The sequence below is a fragment of the Halichoerus grypus genome, chromosome 1 (genome assembly GCF_964656455.1).
Source record: "Halichoerus grypus chromosome 1, mHalGry1.hap1.1, whole genome shotgun sequence".
Classification (NCBI taxonomy): domain Eukaryota; kingdom Metazoa; phylum Chordata; class Mammalia; order Carnivora; family Phocidae; genus Halichoerus; species Halichoerus grypus.
In genome coordinates this window covers 75,866,398-75,894,162 of record NC_135712.1, presented here as the reverse complement: position 1 = coordinate 75,894,162, position 27,765 = coordinate 75,866,398, and the positions used below count along the sequence as shown (strand labels likewise).

The 27,765-nt window shown below is 38.6% G+C and overlaps 1 protein-coding gene across 1 annotated transcript; it reads right to left on the bottom strand.

Annotated features, from left to right (window-relative positions):
* Positions 1-4,032: 4,032 nt before the first annotated feature.
* TMEM207 (transmembrane protein 207) lies at positions 4,033-20,563 on the bottom strand. Its single transcript, XM_036107952.1, has 5 exons — positions 20,489-20,563; positions 18,570-18,607; positions 12,654-12,698; positions 11,430-11,572; positions 4,033-4,169 (listed from the first exon to the last, which is right to left on the bottom strand). Exons 1-5 carry the CDS (start codon positions 20,561-20,563, stop codon positions 4,033-4,035), a joined length of 438 nt encoding a protein of 145 aa, XP_035963845.1.
* Between the last annotated feature and the right edge of the window lie 7,202 nt (positions 20,564-27,765).

The window sequence follows — 27,765 nt, the reverse complement described above, 5'->3', positions numbered from 1 at the left end:
CACAAAAATAAATTCCGATCACTTCAACCGTGTTTTCACTAATGTCTTTGGCAAACTCCAGCTGCTGAATCATTAGCCCTGTTTCCAGATGTGCTTGTACTTCTCTATGTGTCGATTGTATCCACTGCCTATTCTGCAATTGGAATGAATTTTAACATACATAGCTCATAGGATATGAGCAAAAACTCCTTAGCATGACTTACTTGAGGTACACTTAGTTATAACCCACATTCTCTGATGTTTGTAACCACTTTTTAAAAAGATTTATTTATTTTAGAAAGAGCGTACGCACATGCACACATGTTGGGGGGGGGGCAGAGGGAAAGGAAGAGAATCTCAAGCAGACTGCCTGCTGACCCCAGAGCCAGACCCGGGGCTCGATCTCCCAACCTGGAGACCATGACCTGAGCCAAAATCAAAAGTCTGACACTCAACCAACTGAGCCACCCAGGTGCTGCTTGTAGCCACTTTTGAAATTAGATGATCATTGTGGAAAAATATCTGGACCAGGAATTGAAAGATCAAAATGCCTAGTCTCTAGTTTTGTCTTTCATGCTTATTAGCTATGCATGTTGGGCAAGTCAGTTACCCTTCCAGGACCCACATTTTCTAATCTATTAAATGAAGGCAGTGATAGATACATATAGATAGATAGATAGGGAAAGAGAGACTGAGAGAGAATTAAAGTAACTCATGCATTTAGTTTTAAAAGTCAAATAGTACCATAGGCTCATGACAAAAGCCAGCACTTCTCTGCCCTACCCAACCCCACATAGCATTATCTCTAAGTTTATTTCTTGAGGCAATAATTTTCAGCTGCTTTAGTGTTTTGCTTCAGATACCTATGACCTAATTTCCAAATGATATACTTAACCATTTTTTAAATTTTTTCTTTTAATTTTAGATATTATTCACTGACTTCCCACAATCTGATTAGGATTTAGTTTTCTTTTTTTTTTTTTTTTTAAAGATTTTATTTATTTATTTGACAGACAGAGAGAGCGAGAGCAGGAACACAAGCAGGGGGAGTGGGAGAGGGAGAAGCAGGCTTCCTGCCGAGAAGGGAGCCCGATGTGGGACTCGATCCCAGGACCCTGGGATCATGACCTGAGCCGAAGGCAGACGCTTAACGACTGAGCCACCCAGGCGCCCTAGGATTTAGTTTTCTTATTAAATCTTGCCACCTTTCCTTAGACACACTTCCCCCCTCTGTATCGCTTGTCGATCTAATGCCCAATATAAAACTCAACACTTATTATTTACACTATTCACAGCTTAACCGTTTTGGGGGTGTGGGGGGTTAATCCAACTTCCGTTTTTCGTAGATTTAGAATTGCCTTGTCTTTTCAGTTCCTTCACTTTCCATTTACCAATAGTTAATTCATCACCACATTTTTATTATGTATTTTTTTTTCTTAATATCCCTCTTATCATCCTACAGCTATTTGTTGTCATGTTCTGACTGGAACTGGCTCTTCCCTGGGTTGCTTAATACTATCTTCCTGTAGATCATGTTCATCATCATTTCCAAAGTTCTCTTCACCTCTCCTATCTCTAATTCTTGGTGAGTCTCTGCATTGCTACAGCATGAGCTTGCTTGATTATTCTCAGTTTTGTCCCTGAAGACACTTAGCCAAGTGGAAAAACTTGAAACCCCAGTGAATTATGATTTATCCATCTGCATCCATTTCAGATATCTCTCGGTGTACTAAAATCTTGCTGTTATTTTTCTTTGTCATCTTCTTGCCACTCTCTTTGTTCTTGTGAATTAAAAACGTTTTTCCTCTTCTACTGTACTTTGTGGATTTCAGAAGGGAGGAGACATGTTCAATCTACCATGTATAACTTGAAGTTAAGAATAGCTAGGCCACAAAATTATCATGAGAATAAAATCTGAAAGCAGTTTGTATACACCCTAAAGCCTGCTTACCTACCCGGGATTATTAGAGTATATTAACACAAGTTTTTCTGGGCTTCTTTCATCAGTGGATACTAATGAGATTATTTTAGCAGCCCTAAGCCATCTGTCCCTGGCTCTTACCTACATTCACTTTCATAAAGCCTTATCCCCATCAAATCTCATCCATTTATCTCTGGGACTTTCCAGAACTAGGTAACATGGGCTTACAAAATCTGTTTGAATACATACTAAGTAAGAGACTCCTTTAGACCCTTGGATATAAATTAGTAAAGCAAAACACAAAGATCTGTCCCCTCATGGATTTACATTCTAGCAAGGGAAGGAGAGCAGATTATAAATAGAATTCAACTATGTAGTGGAGTAGGTGGTAAGTGCTATGAAAAAAGTGTATCTGAGACAAAGAGGTGGAAGTGCCAGGGTGGGGAGAGGTTGCAATCTAAAGTAGAATAATCAGGGTGGGTCTCATGAAGAAGGTGACATTGGGACAAAGAATTAAAGGAAGTAAAAGGGTGAAACAATGTTGATATTTGGGGGAAGAGTGTTGCAGGCAACAGAAATAGCAAGTACTAGGGCCCTAACCGACAGATGCAGGAAGGTTAACACCTGATAGGTCTGATAACAGTGTTCCTGGGACAAATAAGTAAGGGCAAGAGTCACAGGAAAGGAGACCTGGGCAGAGTATTGATCCTACAGGGGCCTGGGGCAAGGACTTTGGCATTTCTTTTGAGTGAGGTGAGGGTCATTGGAGTTTAGTTAAAGGACATGATCCTCTTTATATTTTGAAAAGATTACTCTAGCTACTGTGTTGGAAATAGAATATATAGAAGGGCAAAGCTGGGAGCAAAAGGACCAGTTGAGATGCTATGACGGTCACCCAGGCGAGAACTGGTTGTGAGTGGCTCACACCAGAGATGTAGTAAGAACTGTTTTAGAATCTAGGCTTATTTTGAAGTTAAGAGCCAAGCCAAGCCATTTTCTGACAACATGGGCATAGGAAGTGACACAAAGGGAGGACTCAAGAATGACTCCAAGTTCTTTGGTCTAAGCAACTGGAAAGTTGCTGTTGCCATCAGTTGAGATGAGGAAAGTTTGGATAAACAAGTTTGGGAAAAAATTAGGTAGGAGATAAATTTGGTCAAGTTAAACTTAAAAGGTATTTTAGATAAACAAGTAGAGATATCAATTGTTCAGTTTGACAAATTTGTCAGCTGAAGACCATTGTGTGTCTAGCATGGATTTCTTTTTCTGCCCCCCACCCCCTTGCTCATGGTCACTGCAAAAGTGCTGAAAATGTCTCACTGCTACTTCTGTAGGCAGAGTTCTCAATAAGAACATTGATATCTATGCCAAAGGTTCTTATCATGGTTCTCCAAGAAATGCCATCTCCAGATACCAGAGAAAGGCTGTGGGCTCCACAGTCCACATCTACCCATACAAAATGGGAGCCTCCTCCTTCTCCACACTGTGCTATTACACATGCCCCACAGCTTTGGGGTCTCCTTCAGCTTCTATCTACACTTTCTCTCTCCTCAGGCTGAGACAGGCAACTTTTTGAACTGGGACTTGTAATCCTCTTCATTCATCCTTCACCCTTCAACGCTGAGAGCCCCTTGTTCCTACTCTTGCCTTTTACCTTAATTCAAATATTCTCTTTCTGGTTTGGGTCTGGACATGTCTGAATCTCTGCTTGGACCATTGTTAAATTATGATAATTCTTACTAACTCCATACTAGGGAAGAGGTCAGATGAAAACAGGGATAATAAGGCAGGAGAAAGCTGTGATGTGTGCCTGGAGTGGAATCCCAAACTTAATGGAGACAACTCCATGCATTAATTACTGTCTATTTGAGTATTGTTGTAGAAACATTCACTTGGTTGTGTAGCACAAAGTATAACACAGCAATGATACACTAAAGTTCCAGTAATTTACATCCTGAAACATCTCCCTGACCAAAATTCTTTCTCTACACTCATTCTTTTGTCTATTTGTCCTTTTTCAGACTATATTAATTGATTTTTGGAAATTCACACTAAATAAAACAAGTGTTCCTACATTTGATGTTTTAGAATTAAAAAAAATCTTTCTAATGTTGCCAGTTGATGATCCAGAACTAAAATCGGCTTGATTTCAGAATTTCTTCATATGGAGGTGGGGGGCCTAAAGTGCCAAAACATGGAGCAGGATAGAGTTCAGGGTTTTGAGTTTGAAGGTGAATTCCAGCATTTGGATTCACAGCCACTTCTGTCCCTGGAAAGAGAAAAATGGGGACTTGTAATCTTTCTAGTCAGCATAAAACAGAAGTACACGAACTGCCTAATAAAATCTGCCATTTCTTGGATCACTGGAGCAACAGAAAATTATTTGTACCCTTGAGAAAAAATTTACAGCCATCCTGCTCTCTCTGCAGTGATAGTTTAGTCACTATAGCAAGAAAATTTGGTCTCATGAACAGATTATATCATCACTGACTAAACCCATCAAGAAGCATTTACAGTTTAGCGGCTGAAAGTAGGAGGAATGCCCTTTTTGGTAAATTGGAAGACAAGATTCCTATAAATACTAATGGTATTTTAGCTAATGTTTCCATCATGGGAAATGCAAATTTCAATAGAAATATTTAAATATAATGTCTGAGCTTCATTATTTTATATTTATGCTCTGCAAACTACAACTAATGTAATTAATTAAACATTTCTCTATGATAAATAGTAAAAATGTTAACTTGCGAAAAGTTTGCATCTAAAGTTACACACACAATAAAGGAAAAGCATCATTAAATTTTAAAAAATGCTTCGAACTCAAAATTTTGACTTTTAGATTATGCACATTATAAGGCACTAAATATCAAAAACAAGCATTTTCTTCCTCAAACTGATCGCTTTGAGAAACTATGTACTTATTCCCATAGCTCTTTTGGAAATCTCTTATTAATATTTCCTTGAAAGACTGTTACTGTTTTTGAGTTACAACAGGAACCAACAGTAATATTTCATAGGCACAATCCTCTCACTCCCTTTATAAATAAATAAATAAATAAATATATGTGTGTGTGTGTGTATATATATATATATATATTTTTTTTTTTTTTTTCCTACCTTGGTCTTTGGCTGTCTTGAAATGGTTTGATTGTTTCTTTTCAAAACAATAACAACTATAAATTCCAGTAACAATTCTTAATTCACCTTTAAAGAGGAGTGCCTGGTGCCACAATCGGTTAAGCGTCTGACTCTTGGTTTCAGCTCACGTCATGATCTCAGGGTTCTGGGATGGAGCCCTTCCAGGGGCTCCATGCTCAGTGGGGAGTCAGCTTGAGATTCTCTCCCTTTCCTTCTGCCCCTTCCCCTGCTCACATGCTCTCTCTCTCTCGCAAATAAATAAATAAATCTTAAAAAAAATAAAAATAATAAACCTTTAAAGAAAAAAATAGGCCCTTGAAATCTAGTTCTGTGACTGTTTTTGTATATTAAATTTAATTGGAACAGAGCCATGTAACTCATCTACATATTGTCCCTTTTTACACTGCAATGGCAGAGAGGAGTAGTCCCCTACAGGGACCAATGGCCTGCAAAATCAAACGTATTTCCTATCGGGCCCTTAATAGAAAAAGTTTGTTGACTTCTTGAAGGATTAAGATTTGATACCATCTGGGGCACCTGGGTGGCTCAGTCATTAAGTGTCTGCCTTTGGCTCAGGATTGAGCCGCACATCGGGCTCCCTGCTCAGCGGGAAGCCAACTTCTCCCTCTCCCACTCACCCTGCTTGTGTTCCCTGTCTCACTGTGTCTCTCTCTGTCAAATAAATAAATAAAATCTTAAAAAAAAAAAAAAAGATTTGATACCACCAAGGAGATCCCAAAGAAAATGACACAATTATCAGAACCATTCAAGGAACAGTTAGATGTTAGACAGTCGCCGCATCCCTAGAATCCATATGTAGGTTACTCAGAATCTTTTTGCCTTGGAATGGACGGTGTTTATTTGGAATCATGAATTTTCATATATTTGTATTTGTATTCACTAGCTGGCAGACCTAAGTATAATAAATCAAATATTAATATAATCTGTGAAGGGTAGAGTATTTTGAATAGAAGGCTGGTTCAGCACTTTTCTTAAGGAAGTATTTATTTAATTGAATGATTTACTCCTAGGCTATTACATAACATTTCATACGTCAGTTTTCTCCTATGCAATAGAAGGATAATGATATTATCTATGTCTGTAAAAACATGGCTAAATGAATGTAGAATGCTTAAAACAAAACGTGGTACACAGTAATTATCCATTAATAGCTAATTATTATTATTATTATTATTGTAGAAGTAATAGTACTATATTTCAAGAACTCTACTGTATGCTAGGAATATGCATGCATTTTCTTTTATTTACAATATTATTTTCTAATTTATCCTATTTTAATGGGTACATACTTATTTGATCATCATTATTAACATCACAACAGAGATTATTAAACAAAATAATTTGTGGAGTCAGAGCCTTTTGCAGTTAGGAAGTTCAGGATAACATGAGCTAAGTCTGAGACACTTGATAAAACTGTTAACATGGGCAAAGTGTACTTACCCCAGCCCTTCCATCCATTGTCGATACTGGTACTGGGCATTGTCCGTTTCCTACGTGGACTACTGCTGGTATATCCAGTACAAAGTCAATGGTAATTTAGGTATCATTCTGACTGGAGTGGCTGATCAGATTGACTTGACACAATTATGAGCTCAAATTTATTTCTACTACTGCCAGTATCAATATCGTGCTCCTGGCAAGAGGACATTAACAATTGCTCTCTGTGGTAGGAAAGTTTCATGTTATCACCTTACTACAAATTTGGCCATTGCCTTTAAGCTTATTATGAAAACCACAGGGCATTCATTTGGTAAACATAACTAAGCCAATGTGTAGAGAAAGCTTTTGTGAAATCAAACATCTATCAGTTTTCAGTTTGTTTCAAAGCAGGTTTACATGCAATACAAGTATCCCCCACTTTTGAAAGTTTACATTACTCCACTTCATTTTCATGAAAGACCTACATTAGTACCTGTTTTTTGCTAACCGAAAGAAATTTAAAAAGGATTTTATAGCAGAGTTCAGATTTCCCACATCATTAAGATTAGTCCAATAGACCTGCCATATTTGAACATGCCCCTTCCACCTCTTCTCTTTTCGTTTCTTTATCTCGTTCCTTCCTCTTCTATGAGAGTGGCTAACAGTGCCTGAATATGAGTCACAGTTCTACCATGGGCTAATTGTTAAAGTTCTAAGTGCCTTGCTTCCCTCACTTTTGGAGGGTTCAAAATGATAGTGAACCCCTCATAGCGTTGTAGGGAAGAATAAATGAGACTAGAGATGCCAGGTGTTAGCACAGAGCATGGCAAAAGGTAAGTGCTCAATAAATGTGAGCTATTACTACTACCATGCCTCGGAAGGAAAGTATGTGAATGAAATGCTCCCTCTTTCCTTACCTAAAATGAGTCACAGAATATTTACCTAAAGAACGTAAAGTATAGAGAAGTAACACTTCAGAAACGATCCTAAAATAAGATAGGATCCGGGAGAGGTGAGGGAGAAAGGAGCTGGCATGTGAAGCCTGCTTCTTCTCTGTCCCTGTCCACTCCTCCTTCCCCTCCCCAACTCAGAGCCCTCACATTTCATCCTTGCTGAAAGATTAGTATTTCTATTTACCTTGAAGTAAGAAAAAAGGGAGATTATCTCTGAAATTGCAGAAGAAATGGGGTCAGGAAGATTGGATCTCCGAAAGGCAGCATTATCAAGGAGATCAGCCCCCAAGATGAGTGGCCTCAGGAGGGGTATCTCCGTGGGTACTCCCCTCGCTGGCTTCTCAGGAATGGCATGGGACCTTTTGCTGCCCTGCTGGGCTAACAGGACCCAGCTCTGATCTACATAGGATGGAAAAAGAGTCAGTATAGATTTTACAGTAGTTTATTATTTTTAATAAGGAATATGGACAGATAATGGTGGGGATCTCTCCTCTATGCTCTCAAGTTCTCTCTTTTCTAGTGAACACTAGATTGTTTTTTTCTGCTTCAAGTCTTCTGTCCTTCTCTCACCTACTAGACCCAAACTTTTTTCTTTTCGTTATCCTTAAATGTCTTATTTTCTCATAAATAAAAGGTTTTATTCAGCTTTACAACCTTATTTCCAATGAAAACCTATTTTCAGTAAATTAACAAAAAAACTTTTTTGTTTATAGTCAACTTTACAACTCCTTTGCCATTACTTACTTTTTTCAAACACAGATTTAACACATGAACAAAACCATGAAACTAACAAACTCAAAACTTTTTCAAGTCACTTATATTTTCTACCTATTCACCCTGTCTCATAGTCCTGGATCTTATAAAGTGAGGGCATTGATTCTGATTTGGGGTACAGATGGGTATGGAGAATTTTAATGATGTTCTCTTTTTCTCCCACCTTTACTAAAAATTTGCATACCCTGCAAATCTCCTATTTCCTGTGGAATGCTCAGATAAAAGGGATCCCAAAAGAATCATTAAAATAGGTAAGGTAAGGTAAGGCCATAAGAAAACATTGAAACAAGAAATGTTTGCCCCTAACACAGGTGCTGAGTTATTCTAGGACTTTTAAAGTCTAATGGCTGAAAGAAGGGGTGAGAGGTCTCAGAGACCACTTCACAGGCAACCCCACTCAGGAAGGCTTGGGGCACTGAGCAGGTCCTTTCTGGGGTACAGCAGGGATGCTAAGGGAAGACTGGATCCAGGAGATGAGTTGGGAGTGGGAAGGGGGACAGGATGATAATGGGAGAAGGGATTATCTAGGAGGCCCCCCCGGGGCTGGGGCCAGGAAGAGGAGGTGGGACTGAGGTAGAAAAAAGTAACATGACTTTAGGGCTTGTATAAAATAAATATTCATTTCATTCCTCAAAATACCTCCAACTGTAGATTTTTTCTCCTCTTGCTCTTCATCCTTCCCCTTTCCCTCCACTTTCCTGGTCTCCCTCCTTGCCTCTTTCTCTAGCAGTACCCCTTCTTCCTCTTTACCCTCCACGGGTGTATTGGAGGGATTATTTTTCCCTTTTTGGTGCATGAAGAGCTTCATTGTGACATGTTCTGGACATGGAAACACGGATCCCATGAGAGGGGAAGGAAGACAGAGAAATCTGACCACTGGATCAACAGAGAACTGTGAAAAGGCATGACTACTGGTCTACGGAGATGCAACTGGGGTCTGGATGTTTGTATGAGATTCCCAAGGACCTTTCCCAGACAGAAATCTCATTGTGCATTGGGTGGGTTGGACTGGCAAGGCCTTCCTTACACACCGTTTATGAGGATTCCAAGCCAAGTGTTTGCCTTTCTCTCTCGAATATTTCTAATCAAGATAATTGACAACTTGAGCCACAATAATAACACCCAACTAAGCAAGGGAAAAAAATAAATAAATAGGAATGGGCAACCTAACCTCTGGCCCTAAAACGGAAAGCAACAAAATGAGTTTTATAATATAACTTAAGCTGGGGGAAAGCTTAAATGTTTCTTGAGCAAAATCAGATTCAGAGTGATGCCAGTGGGATTAGGAAGGAACCAATAAAATGAGAAAGGGAATGGGGATTCTGGAGAGCAATCCTTACCTTTGAGGAATCACCCAGTGGAAATGCCTGGAGGTTTGAAATATAAGGCTGCACTTAGAGTAAAGGATGAGGTGACTAAGCCATGAGTGCCCTGCCCAAATTTTCACTGGCTCCCTACCCTCAATTATGGACAATTTGAAGTCTATTAGTTGACTTGCAGCAAAGATCTATGTGGTATATTGATCCAGCATAGGGAGAAAAGTAGATAACATCCTCTGAGTGGATTAATAGCCACTTTTCCAGGTTGGGATTTAGCAATCAGAAATAATATCTGAGAAGCCCCTAGTCTAGTGCCTAGCACTTGGTAGATGCAGAATAAATTTTGACTATATTTTTAAATAATTTCTTCCCAAGTATATTCTTTTCCTGTCCACAAAGATTTCAGGATAATATAGAGAATGTGATTCTAATGTCCTGTATTTGGTATAATTACACACAGATTATTGCAGTAATCTCTCAGGCTTGACACTTTCTCTCCCAGTCATACCTGTTCAGGCAAGTTTGGGCAAATTCAAAAGCATATGTAAATCACCATGCAGGAAATATAAAAACATCAGATAAATGGAGATATAACTGTGGCACATACACTGCCTTAAAAATGATAATACTATAACCGGGTAACTTACTTATAATTAAGAAGAGAAGTTTTTAAAGATTCAAGATAGTCTAGTAAAAGAGTCTTCTTCAGAGTAAGTAAAGGGCTAAGGAGATCAGAGTGGATTTTCCTCCTTAGAAACTCAAGTCAAGTTGGAGGAATCATAATTACATTTATTTTAAATACCTCAAGTTAAAAAAATAAAAATAGACTAATGTGACCATGTTGACCCCTTTGACTCATACAATTTATTAGAATGTCAGTGACCGTATTTCCTCCTATGCTCAATAGAAAGTGTTCGATTTTAGGAGAAAGATTATTTTTTCACTGGAGACTTTAATTATCCTTCCACAAATAACCATTTCTCAAACTGACATGTGTTTCTTTCATTAAATAATGACTTTTTAAAAAGCCAATAGTAAATATAATCACTAAATCTTGGAGTACCAAGTTCTGATATTAAAACTTTTATTTTGACCCCACTTTGTATTTAGCTGTTAGTTTTCCCAGGGCATGCCCTGCTCCATCTATTGAAAATCTTATGCTGGCCCAAGTTCCTGAAGGGCAACTGTTAAAATCTACCAAGCCCTCTTGAGGCCACTAAGTATGGTGTACAAGACAGCACCTTAGAGGGAAAGTTTCGTAACAGACGGTCTGGTTGAGAACAATGCTTAACACAAAGAAATAATCTATGATCTGTGATCTCCTCGAAATCAGTAAGTGATCATTTTGTTACTTTCAGCTAAGGCTGGCGGTTACAAATAAGCCTAAAACGGGGAGAAAGGACATGAGTACTGACATCCGCCTGCCCAATTCCAAGTATTTCAGGCTGTGTGTTGGTAGCAGACAACCTGAAAGTGTGATTCAGTGCTATTGCAGATAAGTGAGGCATGGAGAACTTAGTAAATGAGACTATAAATAGTCTCATAGGATAGTTTGATATCAAAGGCTCAGAGAGGTTCTTATGTACCTTACGGCCTACCACTCACTTGGAGTGACCAGCCCTGTATATCTCTTCTCTCTTGCATGTTGACTGAGTAAAATGTTGAGGTTCTATCACCATACTCAACTATGGGTCATTTCCCTAAGACACATTTTTTTCTTTTCAGGTCTCCTTTCTTCTGAAGTTTCTCACTTAGACTCTCTCCCCACGGCATCATGCCTTTGTGTCTCCAATAAACTATGTCTTATTCTCAGTTCACAAATCTGCTTTCCAGAGGTTAGGGTTTCAATTCACCACAAACCATTAGGTTTCAAACAGGAAGTCTAGAAGTGTGCAGACAGCTCACCATAAACGGGGTCCAAGTCTCCAACAGCAAAAACAGCCATAGTGCGTCTGGGGGAATCAATTTGGGGTCTCCTCAGCCAGCACTGGAGGCAGAAGAACACTACTCCGCAGAGAAGAGCCACCAGGAAAATCAGCAGCAGGAACCTGATGCCAGAAGAAGCAGGGAAGGCGTGAGGTGGAGCGTGCAGGGAGGTTAAGAACTCCTGCTACTTCCTGTCTTCCACGAGACAGGGTGCAAGAAATCTGTGAGGCCAAACTCCTTAAGCAATGCCCCCCCACCACTCATACATTCTCACTAAACTTGGAATGTTTGCTGCGCTCAGAGTGGGTCGATCTTGCCAGGTGATGATGATCAATCATTTCCTCTGGAAATTGGAGGGTTGTTCTAAGGCACAGTGTCTTTATCCCTTAATTCACTCATCCATTATTCCTATCTTTCAGCCAGCCAGCCATGCATCCAACTAGTAGTTAAGCAACTGAACAGATTTTAGATGTTGGGTGGGGTTAGGGATTTAAAGGGAGGCAAAGCAAGAGCTAACCACCTAATTGAGAGAATTAAGAATGTTTAGTTTAAAAAATACAGAAGTCATGATGTAGAAGGTGTCGAACGACTGTCTTATAATTTCTGAAAGACTAGCTTGTAAAAGGTAGAAGTCTTATTTTTTAAATTTTTTTTTTTTAAAGATTTTATTTATTTATCTGACAGAGAGAGAGAGAGAGAACAAGTAGGCAGAGAGACAGGCAGAGGGAGAGGGAGAAGCAGGCTCCCCGCTGAGCAGGGAGCCCAATGCGGGGCTCGATCCCAGGACCCTGGGATCATGACCTGAGCCGAAGGCAGCCGCTTAACCGGCTGAGCCACCCAGGCACCCCGGTAGAATTCTTATTTTGAAGGTTTTTAAGACTTTTGAAATCAGTAATGGAGTCCTTTAGGGAGATTTCAAAAGAAAGAACAATTATTTTACTGTTAAATTTCTCTAATTTGAGAATAAACGATTATTCCTAAAAACAGTTAAGTTCCCTATCACAGGAAGTACATAAGTAAACATAGCCAATAACCAGAAAGTGATGTTTCCACATATATTACATGACTTCTAAAATTTCCTTAACTCTATGATTTTATGTGCCATTTCAATTATTTAGGAAACAGTGTGTGTGTATATATATACGTATATATATATATATATATACCACCACAGGTTTTATAACAAACTGAGAATGTCCTTACCAGATATACCAGCCGTTTGTGTATTGATCTTTATAGTTTACACACCTGGTGGTAAAAGAGGAAGAGTTAATGCTGGACCTCTAGACGGCCAAAGCCTATTCTCTTGGACCATAATATTTGTTCTGACCGTACCTATTTCCCCAGAACGATCATGCACTCACTGCGCACCACCCCCCAGCACAATGAGGTAAATGTTTACAGTATGACCACTTCATCCGGGACACTGAGAATACAGGTAAATGTTCAACTGTCACACACAGAAACTTGCACTGTCATAGGTTTGACTCTAGGGTTACAAAGACAGTTGCGTATTGAGAAAGTGGTGACTAATTTTTCAGGGCTAACATATCACAGATATTAGGTATGAAGGTTTTTTAAAATGCAGATTCACCAGGGAATGTTTATAATCTCTGTTAACCTTTATATCTTGGTAGAGAGTAGCAAGGCTGCAGACCTGGTTAGAGGAAGAATTTGGGAAAAGGGGAAAATGACTTAAAGCCACATGTACCATTTACCAAGGAGTGAAAAGTTGATTTCTTCAGTCAGGATAGTCAAACCACTTGTGTGTCTAGGCACAATGTAATCATTCCTGGGATAAGTTTTAAAAAGTTTCCTCACACGAAAACAAAATTCACAGTGTGATTTTCAGAAGGTTTAACTCCCTAGGTGTAGACACTTATGTGCTATTCATTGCAGAGTCTGTCCCTATGCCAGGCACAGGGAATGTAGGTTTGCTGATCGACTTTTTTCATACTTAGGTACATGGGCCATTGTTGAAGTATTCTGGGATTAAGCAGTGGAAACCTGTTCATCACAGCCCGATAAGCTTGTGAGTTGAAGCTGTACTTAATCATGGCTACTTCAGCCTTTGTTAAAATAACACTTAGTACTTTCCAGCTTGAAAGCACTCATAACTGTCAGCTAATTTATTGCTCCCAGCATCTCCAAGGAGGTAGTGTGTTATGTTTATCATCATCCTAGTCAGAAGTGACTTTTTAACATATGTGAAGTGTCAACGTAAAAATTTTACCCCAAACATTTAAGAGGAAAGTTAATCACCCAGTGAACAAGTTTTTCGTTTTTTGTGTTGTAGGCTGTGTGTGTGTGTGTGTGTGTGTGTGTGTGTGTGTGTGTGTGTGTTCACCTAAAGACACAGGTACAAATGGCTGGGAAAAAAATGTCAGTTGAAGTATAACTTTAAAAATCATCCTAAGACAAGAAATCATCGATAATGGATTTTAAAAATAATTAATGACACATCCTTATAAAGGAATGTTATCCAGTCATCAAAAAGAATGTAGATTCATATTTATCACCAAAAGCCTCGTGAAGTAAAATAGTAAAGAAGTCTCAGTTCTACTTTGTATATTCTTTTACATAAATGCAATATTTTCATTAATAAGTATTTTATAGTAATAGCCACATACATACCGAGTTACTAACAATGCTTACTTCTCTTATAGTTGGTATCATGAGGCACTTTATCTTTCCCACATTTCCATATTGTTTGAATGTATAATACGTCACTTTTATAGTCATAAAAATGTTAAATATTATATTAAAAAATATAAATCTTAAACATATAGTATCCCACCTTAGTCATAGGGAAATTCTCTTGGTGTCCTAGCCCAATAAAAGAGCAGAAGTTTCCCATTTGGAATCTTGAAATGGAAATGCATGATCAGGAGTGTGGATTGCTTCATCTCTCTCCATTACATATCTCTGCTTACCCTCTCTACATTTAAAAATAGATCATATCCTTATCAAAATGTGAATTCTAAAGATTAACTACCTCAAGTTGTTTCTCAGTTCTTTAATTTTTGAGCCACTCAGTATTTTTTGCCAGTGATAACAATTACCCAATTGACTTATTTCACTTTCTCTTTCTGATCCTGTGCACTCACTGGTGGAGTTTCTGATATGCAGTAAATACAATGGCCAAGAAGGAGTTAGCTGGACAAATGCAAAATGATCATGTAATTTCCAAATTGCAGGTACCTTTGGGATCATTTAGTTCACTCAGGAATTTACACACTCTCCAACTGAAACCCAGAGTAGGAAAGTTGGTGGGGAGGTCACTAGCTGGCCAAAGAATTTAAACCAGATTACAGGTCTCCTGACTCTGTGTGCTTCCCTCCTTCCCCACCATTATTTCCATGTCTTTCCCAAGGTCAATTTTTAAAGGTCAAGTTTTTTTCTTTTAAGTAGACTCATGCCCAACGTGGGGCTTGAACTCACAACCCTGAGATCAGGAGTCGCATGCTCTACTGACTGAGCCAGCCAGGTGCCCCTTAAACAGATTTTTTTTTTTAATTCTTAAAAAAAGGTATCTGAACAATAACAATATTCTAATTGCTCAAATTTTAGATGCAAGATGTTCAGTGTAGGAAAAGTTACATTTTTTAAAATGAAGTTATTACTCAGAGATTTATATATGATTGGTCAAATTGGGATGATGCCAAAAATGAAAAACATTCAGGAGAAATGAGAACCAGCTATGATGCTTAAGGAAGACATTCCCAATCACCAGAGTTCTCTGGAAGTGGTTGCTGATGGATTTTTTCTGACTCTACTGGAAGACTACTGCCCTACTTTACTTGGATGTTGTGGAGATGATTCTTCCTCTACAGGGATGATTTGCCTAGTTGATCTTTATTATTCTTCTCAGTGCTGAGATTTTGTGGACCTAAGACTAACTACAAATTCCTTAATTTATTAAATTCAGGAACAAAACTGCAGAATTGCTCCAGTGGCTCCTTTGCTAGAATCACCCAGAACTTTCTTCTAAACCAGTTATATAACTTCAGGGGGAATTAACTCACTTTCAGATTCACGATGCTATGAGGTAAGGTCTCAATATTATAATCCTGATTGCACAATTGGGAAAATTCAGGCATGAAGTAGCTTGCCCAAGATAACAAAGCTGAAAGTGGCCAAGTCGGGTTTCACGCCCAAATGGTCTGGCTGTGGAGTCTGTGTCTCTTACCACCATGCAGCCCCACCCCTGGGAACAATAAAAGCCAGCTCTGGCCTCACATTACTATGTGGAGTACTGCCTGAATGCATTCAATATCCTGTGTTCCAAATGCTTTACAAGTATTAGAAACAGAAAAAGCAATAGAAATGAGAGCATGGAGGGTATCACACAAAGAGAATAAGCCAAGAGTGAGATCAGTTTTTAAACTGAATATAGTAAACCCCATATGTAGAATTTAACCCAACTCGAGATCTGGCTTAAGCTTTCTAGCAGTTAATAGGATGAAAGAGAGATTTGGTTATATAGTATCCTCTAAAATTAACAAAATCATACAGCATTACTCACCAGATGCACAACTATTCCTGGAGTAGACACCAGAGAAGAAGTCAAACTACGGGGCTTTATGAAGAGGATACTGTTGGCAATGGGGACAACGTTTTTCATATGCTCTTAGAATATATGCAATAACAAATTTCATGGATCTTTTTCTTTTTTAAATCATTCCTTAACGTAGGCAAGAGTGCAATTTAGCTATTATAGTCTGGGAGAGAGATGGATGCTATATCATATCACCCGGAGACTGGCGGCTTGACCTAATTAATCTGGGGTAAGTTGTATAGTATCTAGAAAAATAGATGAACCATATATCCCTCCTGTATTTCACCCAGGGTATAATTTCATTTAATATTGGACATACAGTACGACTTTATAGTGCAAAATTGTAATACATGTATAGTAGTAGTAGTGCAGTACATATAGTATACATATATGTATGGTACATATACATACTTTGTAGTATAAAATTCTGGCTCAAGAGTCAGTCCTGGGCCCAAATCCAAGCTCTGCATTTTACTTGCTTACCCTTGAGCAAAACACTTAACTTCCTCAAGGCAGGTAAGACGGTGACATATTCGGAATCTATTAATGCAATTAATTGACAGAATCCTGTGTATGTATGATCATATTTATGATTTGTAAGTCACCCTACATATGAACATATATGCATATCCGTGTATTTGCTTATTTTGGGGAGGGAAGAGGATTAGGGGTGTAATGGGGAGGCTCTATCTTATTTTTTTCATACGCTAAATTACTTACGGTATTTAAATTTTATATAAAGACAGCCTAGGAATGCATTGTTCATACAACGAAATGCCGTTATAAAAATTAACTGAGTAGAGGCGCTGGGTGGCTCAGTTGTTAAGCGTCTGCCTTTGGCTTGGGTCATGATCCCAGGGTCCTGGGATCGAGCCCCGCATTGGGCTCCCTGCTCAGCGGGAAGCCTGCTTCTTCCTCTCCCACTCCCCCTGCTTGTGTTCCCTCTCTCGCTGTCTCTCTCTCTCTGTCAAAAAATAAATAAAAATCTTAAAAAAAAATTAACTGAGTAGTTTAGATCAGAAAAAATAGTTTGGGTTTGAAAACAAATATAAATAGAACTAATCATCTCTCAAACACCTTGTAGTGGCAAAAGATTTGGGATAGCATCTATCTTCAGTACAAATACTTACCTAATATCACCTCTCTGCAATACCAGCTACTTTCTTGCCCTTTCTTTTTATTTTCTGCTAGTTGCCATTTTATTTGAGGTGGACTCTTCTTTTCATTCAGAAGAAATGGTATTAATGACAAACACAGCAGACACTTGCATGCAAAGTGAGGTAGCTAAAAAAAGAATTGTTCTTAAGTACTAGTTGAAGCCCTGTGTTAATTTGCTACTGTCTTTCTTTGAGTCTCAATTTCTTTACCTGAAAAGGAGACCAGTAGCCTCAGTGATTGGAAAGTCAGCTTATCAAGGTCCTCAATAGTGTATTTTCCTGTCCTATTGATCAAAAAATTAGATTCAACATTTATGATCATATTGATTGAAGAATTAGATTCAACATTTATAATCCTTTCCAATTATGAATTTCTGTATTCAATTATTCTGGGTCATAGATAGAAGATAATTGGGCAAGATGAAACAGCCAGGAGATCCAGAGTTAGGTAAGCACATCAGTCATCAAAAACTCCATCATGTCACAAACACCAGAAGACAGAAAAAGGTGAGTCCAAAATCAATGCAAAGAAAGAGCAATGGAGAGCCATGCAAAACCTGGAAGAACGGTACAGACTTAACACACAGATGATCAATAATGAGATGATCCACCAAAGCAGATGAATGGTTCCAGGGCCAAGGAAGGCATTCCACATAGCATGGCCTCTTCATCTGGAAGCAGTGCCCAGGCCATGCGTGAGACCCTGGCCTTGAGGGTAACTGGTAATAATAATTGAAAACAGTCAGCTGGCCATCAGGGCTGCATGGAGGAGAAGACCGTGCTTGGCAGACATGATTTTCTGACACTTGCACTAAGTCACGGTGCATTTTAGCTCTCATGAATCAGCAGCAGCATTATTAATGGCATCTTCTCCCCATCTCCCGAATAGAATTCTGGGAACCTTTAAGTCTATGGCCCCAAAAGTGAGAAAATTGAATCAATTAGTCACATAACCTATGTTAAACGCACTTCGAAATGTACACACAATACAGGTGAGAATCTTTGTCAGTTTGCTTATATTTGAAACTGAATATCTTAACAGCAGCCCACCATCACTGTGACTTAGGAGTGAGGATGCAGCGAGAGATGACATCGTGATGCTTTCATGAACCTGAAGAACCCTTGACACCACTGTGGTGGAGAATGCTGTAAGCAAAAATGCCTAGAAATCAATGAGGCTCTTTATATTTACCAAAGCTAATCATAATGAAAGTGCATCTTTTTCCCGCTTTTAGAAAAATTGAGCCATTTGCATTTAAAAATAATTTGCTCTTACTTTTCTTGCATGATTATAATCATCATTTGAGACTCATTTGGGGCTTCTCAAATGACTTGTGTCTTTTTTTATTCTTTGAATTTTGAAAATGCTAAATAAAAACATGGAGCCTCTTGCTATTTACTTACATTTCATTTTCTTCACATGGTGGGTCCGAGAGCACCAACTGAAACACATGTTTAGAACAATAAAATCCAAACATCTCATCAGTCTAATCCTTTAATACAAACAGCGCTCAGAGACAATGTGGGTTTATATTATTTCGTTTGTTTTTTTAATTAAAAGCTCCGTAGCAGAGTCTATTATTGGTGCACCAAATTTTAATTGAAAAAAAAAAAAAATCTCGTGGTAGATTCTCTAGCTCAGCAGTGACAGGAAATATATATTGTGAGCCAGATTCCTATCCGACACACCCGTGTAGATGGATGTGAAAATGCCTTTTATTCTTTCTATAGGCAGATTTTGCTTCCTCTAAAGACCTTTCTTGCACCTTGCATTTTTTCTTTGTTTTCACATTTTAGCTAGAGGAAAGAAGTTCATTATTTGCGAAGCATTATTTTCACACAAGGAAATCAAGTTCCCTACGTGAAAACAGAAGTCCATCCCGTTAGCATTAATGGGTGTTAAATATATGCATGAAGGAGTGACTTTAACTAGCTCTAAGGGGAAGGTCGATTTAAAATTACATGGCATTCCTGTTGAGATTTACATTTCTCTCTTTATCAAAGAAGAGAGAAAAAGTAATAACCTTGTTTGCTTTGTTTTAAAAACCCAAACCATCAGCATTTCAATATAATTATCCTAGTTCTCTATGTTGAGCCTTACAGGTTACAAGAACACATCACAGAGGAAAGAAAGTACTCTGTTCTAGAGGTTTTGTTTGTAGGTTTGTTTTTCCCTTGAACTGAGACTCTTTCCATGCACAATGAGAAAAATCTTTACGTGTCATTTATATGTACTCCTTAAACGGGTTAATGAGATCAGTGAAGTATTTATTTTCCTGGAGTATACCATACAAATATGAATACAAGTAAGAAGTTACAAAATTTAAAATGATAAGCTCCGGGATTTTTGTGAGATATGTCTTTTTTTCCCTTTAATCCTGAATGCATCCTCTTCAGCACCTTATATTTACTCCATCAAGTTTATTGGGCAAAGAGATTTGTGGAATTGCAGATGGAGCCATGAATTGGCCATCAGAGAGCATGGTAATGAACAATTTATAAGCACAGAAAATGAGTTGCACTCTCTTTTGCTAGAATGCTGCAAATAGATTTGCATACTAACTGAGAGGAAAATTAGCATTCAAATTTTGTCCATAAAGAAAGTTTATTTATGAGTAGATGAAATCATTCGGGATCCAGCTTAACAGATAAATAAATAAAGCCCACATTTCACTTTCAAGTCACTCCCTAGTCTTCCGGGTGTGCTGCATCCTACCTAGCAAGGAGTCCAAAGTCTTTGATTATTTCCACCTCACTGCTGATGCATTAGCTGACGGACTTCGGGGTTATCATGAAATGCTGAGCAAGACCGAAATCTTTCAGATACACTGCATTCAAGTAACACAGATACAGAGATGCAGGTATTAGTCTGAATGAGATGCTAACGCAGAGGAACCAAAATAAACTCTAAGATGGTTCTGTCTACATTGTTCAGCATTGAAAAACGTGCAAGCCTCAAGTACAGTTGCAGGCAACAGTAAACATGTCTTAAATTAATCCTGCCACAGCATTTCGATATGTCAGTAGCATTTTTTATTTTAAAAAAATGCACAGCTTAGCAAAGTGAAGCAAAGATTACATTGCATTATATTACTTCAATAGCAATAGAAGTAATAAAGAAGAAATAAGACTAATGACATGGACCACTTCATCTTCTGTATTTCTGACCAGTAAATACGGTAAGTCATAAGATGCTGGTAACACTGTCTTAAAGGAAATCTTTTAAATGTGAGAGTAGTTAAGTTACCCAAAGAACAAATCTAGAACAAATCAGGTTCTTAGAGTACCTCTGAAAATCTTTTCCCAGAAAGAGAGATGGTTACCTGGAAGAGTGGCAAACACGAGGTTCCCGCTTTTGAGATCACTGAAGTAAAACTATAAGGTCTGGATCTCAACATATTTAAGGAACAAGCTGCTCGAAGCTAGTGGTTCGCCTTCTGTGTTGATCTCCCTCTTTCCCTAGAACCTGTTAGCCTCTAAGTTATGCTTCCCACCAGAGCACTCATTAATGATGCTCCTTGTGACTGGTAATGTGCACGCTGGGGAGCAGGCATGTTGGGTGCGTGCTCACAGGTACTCAGAGTTCAAGGAATTCCAGTGTAAGGTCAGAACCCTGGTACTGTTTGTCAAGCCCTTAGAAGTAAGGGTTATACATGCTGACCTGCAAAACTAGCTGGCTGCTTAAATAACTCAGGACATTCAAGAGCATGTTTTATTCCAGGGCATTTCTGGAATTTATACAGGATCTGGTACTTGGAACGTTTAATTTTCTTCCCTTTGCTGGTCCTTTTGTCTCTTCTTTTCCTACACATCATTTTCAGTCCCAGGCCTAACTCAACCTTGGGCATAAAGCTTTCCTTGTCTCCTAATGATTGTGCCCTACTATTTATTTTTATTTATTTATTTTTTTAAGATTTTATTTATTTATTTGACAGAGAGAGAGATAGCAAGAGCAGGAACACAAGCAGGGGGAGTGGGAGACCGAGAAGCAGGTTTTCCACTGAGCAGGGAGCCCGACGTGGGGCTCGATCCCAAGACCCTGGGATCATGACCTGAGCCGAAGGCAGACGCTTAACGACTGATCCACCCAGGCGCCCCTCGTGCCCTACATTTTAAATAGTGCATATTTCAATGTTTGATGAAACAACTCCAACACAACTGCCAAAATAACTAACTAAATAAATAAAAGCTTGCAAAAATATCTAGGGAAGTTCTGAAAAAGGACAATAAAAGGGAACGAAGTTACTTTATATTAAGACTTATTAGAAAAGTATAGAAGTTTACAAAAATTGGTATGGATGCACATAAACAATAAGATAAATATAACAGAATATAATTCAGAAACAGATTCAAATAAACAAAAATTTCAGCTGTCATTTCAAGCCAGTGAGGAATAGACATTATTCAGGGAATGATGAAGAAATGAACGGTTAGGTGGAAAGAATGGAGCAAATGGTTTGTAAGGTGCTTAACCACATTCATAATTAGATAAATACTGCTTGCAATTATAATCAGAATGGCAAGTTGAAAAAAATGATAATAGAGTAAAGAGAGATAGCTATGGGGAGATAAGTCCTCTCTTACATGGTTGGGAAAACTCTACAGCCTCTTTGGAAGACAATTAGGCAATACCTATTAACCTAAAAGCTGAATATATCTGTTGGTCAGGAATTCTCCTTCCAGGAATAAATCCTACAGATACTACTACAAGAAGCACAAATAATTACATGCAATGATGTTCACCAAAGCATTGTTGGTAATAAAATATTAGAAACAGCAAATGTCCATCAAAATGTGACTGTTTGTTTAAATACAAAAGGATTATATCTGCTCAACAAAATACTAAGCAGCTGTTTAAAAAGGTGTGGTAGGGGCATCTGGCTGGTTCAATCAATAGAGCATGCAACTCTTGATCTCAGGGTTGTGAGTTCAATCCCCACGTTGGATGTAGAATTTCCTTAAAATACATAGATAGATACCTCGATAGATAGATAGATGATAGATAGATGATAGATAGAAAGAAAGGTGGGGCAGGTTGCAGATACTGACTAGGAAGGTCCTCTAAGAGTTATCATTAAGTATAAGGAACAAATTGTGGGACACTGTGTATATCCTGCTAGTTTTTATGTAATAATTAGGGAAATATAGCTATTGTGTTTTCCCTTTCTATGAAACATACACACATATACTCATATATGCATAGAATGTCTCTGCTTAAAACTATTAACAGTGAGTTGCTTTGTATAAGGGAAATGAGAGTCTGAGGAAACAAGAGTAGGAGGGAAATTTATTTTTCACAGTTTCTTATATGTTTGATTTTATTCTTAATTCTGTCATCTAATCATTTTATACATACATTCATTTCTAAGGGTCAATTTTGAAGCCAATCACCCAGAATTCAGAACAAGCATGTGGTAGTTCAAGTCCCAGGATAGTTCACCACATCTAATTCAAAGGATAATACATGAATTAATTTACGATGGCATACCTAGATTGCGCTAGAAACAAACCAGCAGTGTTAGTTGTCTAAACTACTGCTCTGAACTGGCCATTAATGTATATGGATTAGCTGAGCTGCATCTGGACAGGCTAAGTGGCCTGTGTGGTGGCCTCAGTCTGTTTAGCATGCCGCCACAGACACAGCCATGAATTGCAAAGCAGAGGAAGGGCTTGGTGCCAATGCCAACAGGAGATAAGTAAACCAAGCCTACAGTATTATTTGTCCCTAGGACACCCACCATTTTGAGTGTCTCTGAAGCCTGTAATTAAACAGAAGGAAAAATAGGCTCTTCACTGGTGAACTTATTTATTAGGCGGTCAGAAGCCTGACTTCCATCAGTGGAGTCAATGATCTTAAGAAATCCTGGGAAGGGAAAGGAAAGCCAGAAGACTGGAAGAGAGATGGAGTGGAAACAAGGACAACAAACATGTTTGATTTAGCTTTGGAAATTGGAACTATGACCAGCCGGATACATAGATTAAATAACCCTTGTGAAAAAAAAAATACACGATTTCACAGCAGGTGGCTGACTGGGAGTACGGCCGCTGATTGGAGGTGGGATCTATACTAACAATAATACTGCAAACACCACGACTATATTTGGTGCTAAAATAAAAATTCATATTCAGTGCCACCTCTCTTTTCCCCAGATTGCTGTTTATCTGTTAGCTTCTGTGACTTTTTTTATACCACTTCCTAAGGCCAGCATGGTAGATTCTGCCTAAAACAGCAGTTTCTCTTGTGCCTTCCCTTCTCAGCTTCATGACAGTTTGAAGGTCTTAGAAAAAGAAGTCTGCCCATGGAGTCCTTTTACTCGTATACATTTTAAGCTTTTTATTCTGAGATAATTGTAGATTCACATACAGTTTTAAGAAGTAAAACAGAGGTCTTAAATACCCTTTACCCAGTTTTCTCCAATGGTAACTTCTTGCCTTATACAATATCACAACCAGGAAATTGATACCGATGCAATCCACTGCCTGAATGGTTTTTGAAATTCGTGTTTTATCATCTAAAAGCCGTGACAAATCCAATATTTTTTTTCCAAATGCATGCTTATGTGTATCAATGGTAGCGAGTTGACTTCACTAAGAAGTCAAGTTGAAGATGGATGTCTGCTACTAGGAACATGATCTCTTAAGTCATTAAAATTCTGTGGATTTCTTATGTTTGAATATAAGGGTGGAAGGAAGAAAAACTCTTGGAAAGAATCAGGAACAAGGAGAAAGAGTATATTATATGAGATCATACTCACAATATTTACTGAGTACTTGGATGCTGAACTCAATAATCATTATCTTTGCAACAAGAGAATGGACAGATATATGTTCAATGGTACAGTGCTGGTCTTTTACCCAGTCTTTCTCCTGTGCTGGGTAGTAGAAGAAAGTAAATCCTGCAGGAAAGGATGGTCATGAGGTGATATGAAACTATTATCTGGATTTGCAGCCTGGCAGAAGTCCAAATTCCCTGAAGCTCTAAAGTTCTATCGATATTTGTCCTTAAAGGTCATGGCATGCAGGTGTTCAAAAAAAAATCTAAGGACCAAAATTCAAGGGATTAAGTAAGAGTAAACAGAAGTTATGAAAAGAAGTGGGCAATGCATAAAGGAAGGTCCAAAGAAAAAGGAAGGAGGCATCAATCACTCTCTTTATAGAAATTAATGGAGCCGGAGAAAGTTCTAGAAGTCAGAAGGCCTGGGCTGAAGTCACCACTTTGCACTAACCAGAAGTGTAACAGTAAAACATTTATCTTCTCTTAAAACTGTATTTCCTACAAAACAATGGTAATAATATTAAATTGTTTCTTTCACATAATTTTTTTAGAATAGCAACTTGAAAATACCAATATGAAATCAGACCAGGCATAGACATAAGGAATTGAGTGCTGGAGCATCATAGAATAAAATAAATTCCAAAATCAGTTCAGTTCTTGGAGACTATGGGATCCAGGGTTATGTAAGGATGACTTCAAATGAGGCAGTATGTCTTGCTGTCCGATTTCATCATTTGCTTCTTCTCCCCACTGAGAAGAAATACTGATCACATTGCTAAACCAATGGTCAATTTTCAGTCTTTATCTTACTTGACCTAATTGGCAGCATTTGACATAAGCAATCACTTCTTCCTTTAAACACTTTCTTCACCTGACTTCCAGAACAATACATTTCCTGATTTGCTTTCCATTTTATTGACTGGCTCTCTCCATCCTTTGCTGATTTTCCCTCATCTATCCAGACTTGACATGTTTGAGATGCCCTAAGGCTAAGCCTCAGACCTCTTTCTTTTCTATTTACATGCACACTTTCAGGAATCTCATTCAGTTTCAGAGATTATCCTCAACAAACTGAGGACTCCAAAATTCATCTCTCCAATCCAGATCTCTTCCCTGAACTTGTATAACCAACTGCCAACTCCATGTCACCATTTGGATGTCTACTAGACTTCTGCAAGTAAACTTGCCCCAAATCTAGCTTCTGATTTTCCTCACCTCTCCTCTACTCTTTCATTCCCACCTATCTTTCCTATTTCAGTACATTACAACTGTTTCCTTTTGGTTGTTCAGGCTAAAAAGACTTGAAAACACTTTTTAGTTCTCTCTTTCATACCATCTCCAGTCAATCAGCAAATCCTGTAGTCTCCGCTTTCAAGATATATACAGACCCCTACCACTTTCATTACCTCCTCCAGCAACTTTTCACCTGAATTACCATCACATGTCACATGAATTATTTCAATGGCTTCCTAGTAGATTTTTATTTCCATCTGTTTTTACACTTGCCTGCCCACTGTCTACTCTTGATATAGCAACCACAGTGATGCTCTTAACTATAAGTTGGATCCTGTCACTCTTCTGCACACAACTCTGGAGTGGCTTCTCATTTCCCTCAAAGTGAAAAAAGAAATCCTTGCAATAGTTTCTAAAACCTCACAAGGCCTATTCTCTCTTCTCTTTCTGGCCTCATATTCTACTGCTCTCCTCTTGACTCACTCTGTTCCCAGCACACTGGACTTCATGCTTTTCCTGGAACTTCCCAGCCATTCTCCTGCCTCAAGGCCTTTGCAACTGTTCTTCCCTCAGTCTTTAAGGCACCTCTCTCATTTACCCATTTGGCTTTCTTCCTCACTTCCTTAAGCTCTTGGCTCAAATTCCACATTTTCACTGAGGCTTTCTCTGACCACTATATTTGATATAATGACAACCTTGTCCCCAGCGAACACTCCCTATCTACTCTTTCTATAATTTATGTTTCCCAAAGAATTTTTGGAAAGGCCTACTTGTCATGCTATTGTTTCTCTCCCTCCTCTGAAGTGAAACCGTCATGAGCAAATGTAATGGAACTAACATGAATTCGCTTCCTAGTGAGTTACAGGTAGAGACTCCACAGTTGGAGTTGTCACACAAAGGAAACTTGATTTGCAGCAGAAAAGGAGATCATGGAGAATACTTCCAAAGCCATGTCTTTCTGAGTAGGAGTGAGTGGGTTCCATTTATTTAGGGTTGGGATAAATATTCAGAAAGGAGAGCTTTGTCATCACATGTAAAGACAGGCATAAGGTTGTGTGGGCTTACTTAGAACACATGTCTATACATGCAACCTATGTTATGTTAATGAAGTGTGTGCTCCTCCTAGGCCCGAGACTTTAACATTATAATGAAGCAGAAGTTAACTGTGGACAGAGGAAGGTCTATGGATGTGCTCCAAGACCTTGTATGTGTGTGTACACACTGGATGGGGCCCTGGGCCCCTTACTTCTGGTAAGGAATGCAGGGCCTTGCTTGTTTTTCAAGCAGCCCTGGGAGTTTTTACCACTGATTCATTGTCTCTGATGTGGTTAGGCTAGAGACTTGTTAGTTTGTGCATTTCCTTTGTTCCTTTAAAATCCTTGACTACGGGGGTTTTTGCATTTCTTTGTAATTCCAACACCTCCTAGGAAGTTCTGCAGGAAGTGTGCTTGGGCAAGGAGAGCTGGTAGAGCCTGGATCACAGACAATACTTGGGGGTGGGGTGAGGCTGCAAAAATCACATCTCCTGTGTCAAGAGAGCTATATTGGGTCTTTCTTTTACTGGGGATCCATAACTCTTCTGCTTACAGGTAGGAAATTTGCCTATTGCTGTTTGGTTCACTGTGTATCTCTAGTACCTACAACAGCGTCTTTCACATAGTAAGCACACAATAGATATGTGCTGAATAAATGAGCTAAATGATTGATTAAGTAATGAGTGAATGAACTGGCTTAGTCACAAACAGCTGGTTGACCTGAGAGCAAGCTGCTTGTGGGAGAAGAGGGAACAGACATTCTTGGGCAGTGAAGGCACCCTCCAGATTATGTGAGAGGGGGAAAAAATAAGCACAAACTGAAGGTCAGTTTCGCTGGGATTTAACTGGCCAAGCTAGTGTCCCATGAATATAAAAAGGTATTAACCAGGAAAAAAAGGCAGAGGGGAAAAAGAGAACCAGAATTTCTACAAATGCCCCATAGTCGGATGAATCTAAGTTCAGCTTGGGGAGATAGTGTCTTTACAGCTTTTTGAATGGAAAAACTTGACATTGGTTTGTTCTACATTCATTATTAGATTGTACCAGCAACTAAGAGGCCATGTCTGAAATGGACCATTAAATATAGTCCTTTGCAGATTTAACACAAATTATATCACTCTGAAAAGTGCTTTGACATAACTTGGAGTTAAACATTTGCTGTAAGTGCCACTGTTTATGGTAATAATTGACAAACCATGCTTAGGTTAGATGTGAGTAAGAGTTGTTTTATTAACCGGTAACATTATTGAATTCTTGAAAATTGCAAATTCTGGTCGTGTTTTAAAAACAATTGGATAAACATTGCAGTGGCTAAGTAGTTGAGCTTATTGCTTTGTAAATGTAATGTGACAGATATTAAACTCTACTTCTCAGTTTCTTTCACCAACTTCAGTGGAATTTTTTTTTTCCTGTCAGATACTAAAAGTTTAGGATTCTAACTTCCAAATTTGATTTTTAAAAGACATTGCTCAAAACTTTGTGAAAGCATGAGGGATAGTCTTCGTTTTCCTTTCATATTGTAACCAACCCGTGAGTTTGCTCCTTGGTGAGCCACAGA

Coding starts and splice junctions, on each gene's coding strand:
- TMEM207 (XM_036107952.1), bottom strand. CDS start 20,563: ATGTTGAGATCCAGACCTTATAGTTTTACTTCAGTGATCTCAAAAGCG. Junction 18,608..20,488: donor CGTGTTTGCCACTCTTCCAG/GTAACCATCTCT, acceptor CATGTGTTTCAG/TTGGTGCTCTCGGACCCACC. Junction 4,170..11,429: donor AGACTTGGACCCCGTTTATG/GTGAGCTGTCTG, acceptor TTCTCTTTCCAG/GGACAGAAGTGGCTGTGAAT.